Here is an 11,737-nt window from a genome sequence, read left to right on the forward strand (position 1 = left end):
TCACTCTGACTCCCTTATTCATAGCAGTCTATTCCTGGCTTTATGCATGGTTGTGTGTGTGTGTGTGTGTGTCTGTGTCTGTGTGTGGGCGTGTGTATCCGTGTGTGTTTGTGAGTGCGCATGCATGTGCGTGTGTGTGTGTGTCTCTGTGTCTGTATGTGCTTCTGTGTGTGTTCATGAGTGGGTATGCACGTGTATGTGTGTGTGTGTGTGTGTGTGTGTGTGTGTGTATGTTTATATATGATCAGATGTATAGGCATCACACTGTATATGTATACTGTATGTGCGTGGGCTAGCCCTGTGTCTGACCTGGCTCTGTGTGTCCCAGCTTCGTGAAGAGTTTGACCGGGGTGTGGACGTTCAGCTAGATGAGGAACACAGTGTTCATGACGTAGCAGCGCTGCTAAAGGAATTCCTGAGGGACATGCCTGACCCATTGCTCACTAGAGAGCTCTACACTGCCTTCATTAATACCATGTGTAAGATTCACTCCTTGTGTTTTACTAACACTGTCTTTATTAAACCAGTGTCTCTGAAAGATCTTTTGGACATCACAAACCTCTGTAGTTGAAAACAAGATTTTTGGACAACCACGTTCTTATTCACACTTTGCCAATAAAGACTCCAAATCAGAACCGTCAAAAATGTTTTGGAAGCAGCACCAACTGTTTTCGCTCACTAAAATACATACTCATCTGCTCACTGAAAACTACTAAATTACACATTTACGCTCTGAATGCATAAGTCATAAAGTCGTTTCTAGACCTGCCTCTATTGCCTGTGAGGCAGTTAGACGTGTTTCTCTTGCAGGAGTTTCTCTAAGAAGCCACAACAGTATGAAGATATGATGTTCAAATGCCATTAAGGTTTTGATTTAAATTCAAACGAATGTCCCAAAACGTACTTTAAACGACAGACCTTGGGCCAAACGGTTATGGATACCTCGCGGTTTGTGTTTATTTGAAGTCTAATAATTTGGCACGATAATGGTCCCCTCAGACCTACTGACCCAGAATGGTGTTCAGTTTATTTATAGAACTGTTAGGTCAGTTTCTTTTGGTAGGTACCTAATTATTGATCTTTGGACTTGGACTTGTCGATGTTTTCTAGTGTTGGACCCAGAGGATCAGCAGAGTGCCACCCAGCTGCTTGTGTACCTGCTGCCTGCGTGTAACAGCGACACGCTTCATCGCCTCCTCGAATTCCTCTACACTGTCGCTCAACACGCCCACGACACCCACGACAAAGACGGACAGGAGGTATAGCAAATCAAACTGAAGCGATTGAAAACCAGGTCTCTGTGGTGGTGTTATAAATTAATAATTGTACACTATTACTTCGTGCTGTCTCATACATTGGATCTATAGCGATTTGTAAGGTGATAAAGCCTCCGCAGTCCCCTATTCCGTCTAGGTAGTCCCTAGAGTTTGGTAATTTGGTATATGTTTTGTGAATTGCTGAACTATGAAATTCAACCTCTGAATATAGATTTTACTCAGCGTTTTTACGTGAGTTTCTACCGACATGCTTCGGTACTCCAAATGCCTCAGTAGTAATGAGGGCAGATTATGAAGTTCTAGCTAAATGCTAATAAGGAGCTTGTTTTGTGCTGATCCTGTATTAACGCCCAGTTTTTAGGCCTTTGGCACCTCGTTTCTAATAAACGATTCAGACGTGGGACACAGTTCAATCTTAAGATTGAGCTGTGTCCCACGTCTGAATCGTACATTAATTGTGTTAAGTGTAACTGAATGCAAAACTTGATTCTCGGTGATGTTTACCCTTTTCTAAGTATATATATATATATATATTAAATATTCTTTTTCTTTCTTTCTTTCTTAACTAAAAACAAACGTTGAAGTACATATTATATTTTTGATAACATAAATGAACTCTTAATGATGATTCAAACAATGCAAATGCAAGTTCCTCTCTTGGCTGACTGCTTCTGTGCCAGGTTTACAAGATCATTAAGCCAAGATTAAGACACATTTTGAGAGCCTTAGGGAAGTGTTCTGTCAACTGAAGCAATAATACCACATTCATAGTGTTATGTTTTCCCACTGAGGCATACCATATGACATCCATGTGTTTACTTGTCTTTGGTCAGGTATAATAGAGTATAATAGGAGTTCCCACTTAATTAGGATTTAGTTCCCAGCAGTTGTTAAGATGCAGGATCTGGGATGTGAGATTTTGGCTCGGTTCTGCTGAGTCCTGCTTGGTTCTCCCTGAGTCCCGTTTGACCAAGTGTACTTTCCCACACTGCCCTTATCTGCCATCACTGACAGGAAGTTGGCCTCATTACATGCTTCAGGGTTTGGGGGGGTGGGTGGAAGTAGGTTGGGGGATGTGGGGGGAGGGGGGGTGTGGGGGGGTGGGGGTGGGGGTTTGTGATCGGAGTTTTCATCGCCCTTGTGTTCCTGCTGTGAGGGGGTTAGAGGGGGCGTTTGGGAGATTTAGGGCCAAATAGGAGAGGTCAGCAACACAAACGATGTAGCGAATGCCCACTCAAATACAGTAGACTAGTGACTATTTTTAGGCAGCGTAAGTAGCAAACTCCTCGCGCTGTCAAAGACAGTAAGGGGGGGCGGGTGTGTTTATTAAATCGCTTTGCACGTGCTGAGACCGAACACATGCTTGAACACTTGTTTGTTAGTACTCAGTGTCCAGGAGCATTGTATGAAAGTGTGTTTATAAAAAAAAAAAAAAAAATCTGGTACATCCAGTTTATTCCCTTTTGGGAAACAGGGACACATACACCCACAAATAGTGTTACTTAATGCAAGGCTAAAAGCCATTGCTTTAAACAGGCAGTGGGCCAATGGCCTTATACAGGCCTGCTGCGAGCTTGATTTGAGCGTGGTGATCTTGTTAACATTGTGGGTCGTTGCGATGACACTTTGAAAACTCAAACACGGCCCCTGCTGAGGTTTTACTGACCACAGACTTGGAGGCACTAGGCATTGGCACAGATTGCTAAATTTTAGTGTCTATTGGGTGAGAGCCAGAGAGAGTAAGAAAAATTAGCACTCTCATTACTCTCGCTCATGTTGGATATGAATCTCCCTGTCATTCCTCACTAAATATTATTATTTAGAGTTTTACATATTGAAAGTGATACCCTTGACCAGGGGAAAAAAAAGGAGAGATTACGATTTTGCTGGTTTATTAAGGATACATTTGGGGAGTATGTTCATACCTGTTTGTTAGAATACAGTATTTTTTTTTTTCTTTGCCGTTGAGATTTATCAGTCGAGATTCGGTGTGCGGTTTCAGGTGACGGGGAACAAGATGACCTCTCTAAACTTGGCCACCATCTTCGGGCCGAACCTGCTCCACAAACAGAAGAGTTCGGACAAAGAGTTCAGCGTCCAGAGCTCCGCCCGTGCGGAGGAGTCCACGGCCGTCATCGCCGTGGTGCAGCGCATGATCGCTACCTTCGAGGACCTCTTCATGGTGAGTGCTAAGCCGCGCTGCATATTTCGCCTTCTTTTCCTGTCAAGATCCCGGCCTTGTCCCCTTCCGAGCCCCGCTCCGGGTTCTGGAACGCCGCTGACATAATTCGAGACACGCTGACATATGTGAAGGACAGTAACCTAAGCAAACTTTAGTGTGTTCAGTGTTGAGTCCTCAAAGAACGTTTTAACAGTTCCCACTTCATCCCAAGTGTTCTTTACGTCATCATTGACATTATATAAACAATAGAATGTGTCGAGGGGCTTTCCTGTAACTGCCCTGGAGTACATAATAATGATAATAATAATAATAATAATAATAATAATAATAATAATAATAATAGTAATAGTGTATTGGTAATTGTACATGTGAAATGTTTAAGTGCAGTTTTATAGTATGAGCTGTTGCGGTAATTGGTGGTGTTTCTATCATTTGCATGAGCCAGCATGAGGGACGTCTAACACAGAGTAAGACAGGTTTTACGGCACTTTCATGGTTCATTAAGTTATTCTACTCCTTGGTTGGCAGACATAATAAAAAAAACACAGATTCACTATCTCCATATGGTCATTTATCCTCTCTCTGTCTTTTGTTCTCTCTCTCTCTCTCTCTCTCTCTCTCTCTCTCTCTAAACAGCTATCACGTCTTGATTATCTCCTTCCCTAGTCTCCACGTGCGTGTGTGTGTGTGCGCGTGTGTGTGTGTGCGCGTGGATGTGTGTGTGTGTGTGTTGTTAAAGAATCTGTAGGCTTTAACAGACAATAGCCATGTCTTCCACAAAGCAAACAGTGCTGTGTGTGGTGTGGAACTGCTCTGAATACAGAGGCTTGAGGAGGAAGCCGTGTAGGAGCCGACTGTTTGAGGGAGAGCTTTGCGCCGGTGCCAGTGATCTTGAGCACTTCATTTAGCTCTTGGCCTCTTCCCTCTGTTTTCAAATTGACTCCACTTTAAAAGACAGTTGAGACATGAAGCTACTCTCATGGAAATTATCAGTTTAATTTTTTTTTTTTTTTACTCGCTTGATGAAGCAAAATAAGCTGCTAATCCGTAACCGAACTGCTCCCCCTAGTGGATGTGCAATGCTATGGAATCAATGTTGACTCAAAATGAGTAAAATTACGATCAAAGATTATGAATAACAACTAAGAGTTGAAAAAAAAAGTAAAAATTGAACATTCTAACTTTCCCAAAGTGATGTTTGAATAACAAAAAATTCAGAGAAACGATATGGTAAAATAGTGGAGCTGAGAATCTCAGAATGTTCAGTTTTGAACAGAAATGCTAATCAGCACCTTCTCTATCAAGGAAGAGAAGCAGACAGAGATTCCCAGTCTACATCTCAATCCAGACATACGGCTTATCTCTGTGATGTGTTATTATCTGAGTTTTGATGTGTTGACCTGATCGTCATAGTGTTGTTAACAGACCAGTGTGATACTGAAGTGTGTCATGGCCATTCTACAGGTATCACCAGACCTACAAAATGAAGTGCTGATGAGCCTACTGGAGACCGATCCAGACGTTGTGGACTACCTGTTACGAAGAAAAGCATCACAGTGAGTTTCTTGGAGACAATACACACACACTTCTACGTACAATGTGTCCTAAACTCCTGCGGAAATTTCAAAGCCCTCGTATAAAATCCAGGGGTTAAACAGAACTGATTTTATTTCACAGAGAGTCCTTACTGATCAAAAACCGTTCAGAGAGAGAGAAACGATCTGCTAAGCGCTATCCGGATTCTCTAAACGGGACAAGACTGACATTAACACAAAAACACATAACCCCCAGTTTAAATCTGCTCAGCACCGACACAGTTCTCTCCTCTCCTGAGAATCCGCTGTAGAATCAAAGAATCAGTCCCTCCCTCCGTCCTCTCTTCTGCAGGAGTCCAGACCTGTTGAATTCGGAGGCCTCCTTTGCTCTGAATGAACGCCTTTCCTCCAGCGACTCGAACAAGGTGTCCAGCGGAGAGGTCTCCCCCTATGATAACAACTCGCCCGTGCTGTCCGAGCGGAGGGGGGGCGACGGCGGGGGCGGGACCGCTGGCCCCGTACCCGGCGCCGACCGGCTCTTTCGTGTCCCAGAACAGTACGCTCTGGTCGGTCAGGTGGCGGGCCGCGCCAGGGAGACCCCCACCAGCCCGTGGTCTCCGGCAAAGGGTGAGAACTAAAGCGACATATGCCGGAGTTCAATGCTTGTAGAAGACTGAATACTGCAGATGAGGGTGTATAGATAGTGATGTAAAGCTCTAGATTCTAGCACTTGTCCACTCATTCCATTTGTAAGCACTCGAAGGATCCAGATTTTCTCGAGTCCAGCGGGTGAAGCGGGATTTGATGAAGAAATGCTAAAGCTTTGTAGGATTTTTCGAGAGGTTAGCATGTCATTTGAAATTTACAAATGAGAAAGTGGATGAACATCTTTCCTACATTTTTTCAGATATGTCGGAGGAGCACGTTAACATCTGGGGAGCATGGCATTCGACATTAAAACCGGGACTGAAGGAGCAAACGTACACAGGTACCATATGCGGGAAAGCTTTTTTTTTTTTTTATTTCAGCTTTTGTGGAATTCACCGTTCAGTGGAATACCTCATCTGATGACAACTAGAGTCAGTGGCTGTATAACAGATCTTTTAAATCAAAATCTGGTTTCAGTTCAGAATGTCAGATTCACTCACTTTTCCATTTCTTATTGGGCTGTGTTCGATGAAAAGTATAGTGGAATATCTGCTCAGTTTACCTCCTCTGATTTTTCAGTCTTATTTCCGTCGCCTTTGACTAATTTTAGCATCGCGGTCAATCTCTGTAATGAAAAGAGTGAATGTTGTTATGTTGTTCTCCTAGGTTCCCATGGTAACGTATCTGAAGGGAGCTCTCGCAGCTCGCAGGAGGGCATCGACAGTCACCAAGGTGACGCGAAGCAGCTCGTGCGTCGGTCACAGACGACGCTGGGAATGTCAGAGTGTCGCCAACACCCGGTGGTGTCCCGTGTGTGCAGCAGTCCGCAGACTGGGCCGCGACACCTCCAGCTCAGCGTCACCTCTGACGGCCGATCGGCGTCGAGCAGTTCGGAGGACATCCCAATAGGGAGCGGTCACGGTGCCCCGAGCCCAACCCTCCCACCCAAACCGGGAAACAGAAATGACGCGCGGCCCCCTCCTCCCCCGTACTGCGGACACTCTCGTTCTAAACCCTCGGCGGCGTTGACCGTCTCGTCCGCGTCTTCGGCGCCCGGCGCTACGGCTCACCCGCACCCGCCGTTGGTCGGGAGACCGGCCGCTCAGAACTCGACTCCGTCGGCGGGCGCGTTCACGCCAAGAAGCCCGGAATGGCAGGACTGGCAGAGGGACAGGTGGCAAATCTGGCAGCTTCTGTCCTCGGACAATGCCGACACGCTGCCAGAGACGCTGGTCTGAGGGTTGAAATTTATACAAACGAACGGACGATCGATCGAACGAGCGAAGAGACGGTGCCGTGGCCTTGTTTACATGCACAGCTGCTGCCTTACACTTGTGTACGGCCTAGTGTGCGAGAGCCGTGATGTTGCCGTGACGACGTCCGTCACAGCGCCATAGCATCTCATCCATACCTTGCTCACTTCTCGTATGGATGTATGTTTTGAGAGATCTAAAGTCCCGTCAAAAAAAAAGCAAAAACAAAAAAACAAAAACAGCGGATTGATCAAAAACAGGTACCTCATTTTAGATTAGGTGATTCCTGCTCAACCCTTATGTAAAATTTTTTTCAGAGTTAAATGTTTTATTGTTGCTTTTATATGGATGGATGGGTAGACACAGTATATTCAGATTATTGTATAACTGCTGTGTAAGACTGCATTTGGGGTTACCACTTATCATAACTTTTAAAAGTTGTAATTATAGATTGTAATAATTCCCCTTCCTTTTTTTTGTACATAGACACGACGATGAACACGTTGCTGAATAAAAAGCTGCTAAATATCCATTTATACACAGTGACTCTTGTAGGTCAGCATAGCATTATTTTCATATTTCTTGCCCATGTGAAAATGCAAGCGTTTGTTGCTTGTTAATATGGTTTGAATTACCTATGGGATGGAACTTTTTCCTGTTGTTTTTTTGGGGGTTTTTTTTGGTTTTCTAGGTTCTTAAAAGGGGGTTTTAATATTTGTTGAGGGTGACGCCTAAACTAAGGCCCACAACGTCAACACAAGCTTTTGCATAATGTGGAAATGAATAAGACTGTGAATGTTTGGGATTACAGAGGTCTTCGGATTGAAGCTGTAAAGCACTTAAGAAATGATATAGATTCTCTCTCAGTGAATTAGAACAATCCAGTATTTAACTTTTGACTTGCTTCTCTAGTTTTTCTCCTCTGGAGTGAAAGTGTGCCTTTTTTTTTCTCTCTTTTCCTGGAATGATCATATGATGTTCTAACGGTCTGACTGCGGCCCTGTGATCTGTAGGTATAGAGGATAGAACTCTCTTACCAATGATTTTTTTTTTCTTTTTTTTTTTACCAGTTGTTGTCGACTCGAGTTAATTCAGTGTAGTGGTCATCAAGTTTGTATATATGCAGTCTAAGAATTAACTGCCACTTTGCCTGACATAAAACTGGCTTTACGCTCAAATGTGATGTGAATAATGTGGCATGTTATTTTCAGAGTACCCCATCACTATCTTTTTACTCGGTCTCCCATCTCAATTGACCAAACCTGCTCAGAAAACAAAAAAGCAAACAAAAAAACAAAAAACAAAACAAAACAAACAAACAAGCAAAGAACTGTGGTACATTGTCATTCAAGTTAGTACTTGTCTCAGAGCCCTCTTGTGGTTGTCTAACGGTCATTTCCTATGACGATTTTGTGCAGTGTTTGACTTGTTTCCTCATCATTTCCCAGTCACTTTGTGCTATTAAAACAAGACAAGGCACTTATGCATTCAGGGTAGAATGTATGTTACACAGGATGTAGGTATTTAAGTGTGTTATTAACAGAGGAAAGTTCTGGAAGTTGTCCACTTAAATATTAACAGTGATTAACCTCTCCGTCTTTAACTGAAAATCTGCGACATCTGTTAATGTCCGTTTATAACAAGATGCAACAGGCTCGCCTTCTCACTACCAACTCAGAGTTCGCAGATCTCAAGAGAAATGATGGTACTTCAATAATTAAGGTCAAACGTGAAATATTTCTTAACTCTCAGGGGAAGATGGTAAGTGCCCAGAGAGACCACGGCTGAGTTCACATTTTGTAATCACAAGACTGAGACCAAGAGAGGGAGAATGCACTTCTGGCATCCTCTGTCCTCTACTTTAACCGCGTTTAGTCACCCACCAAACACTCGTTTTCATCCATCTGACGAATACTGCTAATTTACCGTTCAGCAGTATGTTGTTATTGTTGCTGTTTGAACTTTGAAGCTTTGGAGATGACACACAGCGATGACTACATTCCACTTGCATTTGACTGCCACTGCTGCTTATGCACTAAAAGGCGTTTATGGAAAATAAGTTGCAAATGCTACTCATAGAGACCCTCTGTCCTCACTGTTGTGTAGATATTTGCGGGCAAATATTGCATAGCCTATGTGGTGGGTAAGCGCTTAGTGTTTTGTTTTAGTCTGTTTCCGTGGCAACGGCTTATGTGTCCGTTTTTTTAGTTGTTTTCTGTTTGAAACATGCTCAAATGAGTTGAATTATTATTTTATCCCCCATTCTTAATATAAATTTATGATCAGTTTTAATTGTTTAGATCTGTTGTCTGCCTAATAGAGGAACATTCCGGAAAATCGCTGTCCTTCTGTCAGGAGCCATCTTTGATCTCTGGTGGTAACATCTGTGCCAAATTTCCTTTGAATGATAGGATTGTAATTTTTTTTTAATTCGATACCACATTGCTGTATTATGCCAATGTTTTTTTGCTCTGTGTCCCAAGTATACAGTTGTTTGTTTGTTGTTATTATTACTATAATGATTAATATTATAATATTCAGTATTGTAATAAAGGAAAGTTTGTACTCCAAACAAATAAAGCAATTTTGTATGGTCTGCCATTTGCTTTGAAGCATGCTTTGGTGATGTTTGTCATTTTCAAAATAGCATGTCGGAATAAACGAGAAAGCAAGACACCTGCAATGTTTTCTTTACATTTGGTTCTACCTTTGACTCTGTGTGGTCTAGATATTTGATGCAATTCCACTTTTTGACCACAAGATGTCAACAATAGGAAAAGAAGACGAGAACTGAAGAAGTACATCAATTTTCGTCTGTAGAATTCATGACTGGGATTAGAATGTTAATTTAATATGTGCACCCAGAAGTACTTTTACCAGTCACAACCATGGTCCAATACTTTTAGATTTTATTAAAATAGTCATAATGGCCTGTAACCTGAACCTCTCTGTTTTACTGCATTACAAGCACTGGCCACTAGGGGGCACCAGATGACAGGTAAATGACCAGTCGGCCATAAACGAGTAAAAGGGAGTAGTGGGGTTTGTCACCCCAAGTCACCCCATGGAGTTTCACAGTAAATTTTTCCTATGATATAACTGCAGTAAATGTTGAAAGTGTCCTGAATTACAGGGTTCTGTGATGTGGTTATATGAAGTGTCCTGCAGGGAAAACATATGAAATTTGCCATGGAGCTAGTGCAGACACAATGGATCTACAAATAATTAAATTGTTGCCAGATAAGTCATTCTGAAAAGAAGTCACTTTACTGTAGATTCTAAAGGAACTCTCTCTCTCTCTCTCTCTCTCTCTCTCTGTGTAGTATTACTTAGAGCCGTTGATGTTCTTTATTGTCAGATGGTTACAAGAAAGAGCTAGAAAAAAGAATCATGTGGCAATCATAAAAAGGGCTCATTAGATTTCATCCAGAAATCTGATCGAAAAATGTCATTTATAAACACTAGAAACACAGGCTTAGCAAAACCTAAGTCATAACAAGCCAAAAGCAAAATACAGTGATTTAAAATACAGAAATCCATCACATTCAGACACATTTAGCAATCGGCCACCTTTGAAGTTTGATTAAGACTCAAAAGGTTGGTCTATTTTTAATCCAAAAAAAGGAGGGGGGGGGCGGGTTTGAATTTTCCTTCTTTTCGCCCTCTGGAATTCCCCTGCTACCATATCCTTCAGAAGCTGAAACATGTGATTATAGTCTATCCTTGGAACCCTGTGGATGAATTTGAATGGAATTCTTGTCATAACATTTGCCCAAAAACATCACTACTTTCTTCCCTCTGTCTTCACAGACGAATCTCTGATTTCTATAAGACATTTTAAATATTTATTTTAGACACAGGAAGGAAGCATTTTCTGTCATTTCTGTAATTACAAACTCAGTGGTAGACTATGGAAAACACTGAGGTTTTTCAGGAAAACCCCCGACTCCCATTATCAAGCAATGTAAGGCATAGGCACAGATACTTAGATTAGAGCTGTTGATCAACTAGACCACTAGTGGTTGTACAGGATGACGTTAGCGTGATTTGACAATAATGTTTAAAATGGCCATTTCTAAAAATGAACATAAGAAGAGACTTGTATATAAGTTGAGACTTAAGCCAGCATAAACAAGGTTTTTTTCTGCCTAGGACCCACCACTGGACACGAACCCATCCCACGGGATCCAATCAGCACTTAGGTCATATCCTAATGGGAGCCGAATAGATTAATTTGTTGCAGTGCTTTTTGCGTACGGTTCAATGGCGCCAGATTCGGATCACTGGATTGTTAATTTCAAAATTGCTCGTCAGCTTTTGAACCAGTAAAGGGAAACCCAGTTAAAGAGTCAGAGGATACTTAAGGATTCTGGACTCTGGAAGATGTTCCACTCAAACAAGTTTCATGCCCATTAATTTTCTTAGCCCCAGTCACAGAAAGTGTGAAGAATCCATCAAGTTATTGTTCGTAAACATTTGCTTTTAGTCATTTAGCAGATGTTCTTATCCAGAAGAACTCGTGTTCAGTTAGTCAGTAAAATAATGTAAGAGCGGGCCCTTGCGTACACGTGTTTAAACAAGCTGATAGACACCTACAGTTCCAGTGCAGGATCCATAAGACTGCATGGAATTTATGGAGCGATATGGAGTAGACTGCACCCTGTAGCTATGCTCCTGCAAAGAACAGAGGGGAACTATGACCTGATTGGTTCAAAAGCTCTTTTTTTCCCCCCCTTGCTTTTGTACTGACCGCAGAACCATATTGTTTCAAGGATAACAATCCTGCTGTCATATGTAAACCGGATGTCAAATCCGAAACAAAGTTATTATGTTTCTTCAAAA

General features: G+C 42.3%; 1 protein-coding gene across 1 annotated transcript in view; it reads left to right on the forward strand.

The window, feature by feature from the left end:
* Positions 1–6,880, forward strand: part of LOC115817003 (rho GTPase-activating protein 6-like) — a 60,607-nt gene extending 53,727 nt beyond the window's left edge. Inside the window, exons 7-13 of the mRNA XM_030780219.1 lie at positions 329–479; positions 1,111–1,259; positions 3,280–3,459; positions 4,924–5,015; positions 5,347–5,621; positions 5,902–5,982; positions 6,309–6,880. Coding sequence (XP_030636079.1) covers positions 329–479; positions 1,111–1,259; positions 3,280–3,459; positions 4,924–5,015; positions 5,347–5,621; positions 5,902–5,982; positions 6,309–6,880 — 1,500 coding nt within the window. The remainder of the gene's footprint in view (positions 1–328; positions 480–1,110; positions 1,260–3,279; positions 3,460–4,923; positions 5,016–5,346; positions 5,622–5,901; positions 5,983–6,308) is intronic.
* The last annotated feature ends 4,857 nt before the right edge of the window (positions 6,881–11,737 follow it).

The sequence above is a fragment of the Chanos chanos genome, chromosome 7, assembly GCF_902362185.1.
Source record: "Chanos chanos chromosome 7, fChaCha1.1, whole genome shotgun sequence".
Classification (NCBI taxonomy): domain Eukaryota; kingdom Metazoa; phylum Chordata; class Actinopteri; order Gonorynchiformes; family Chanidae; genus Chanos; species Chanos chanos.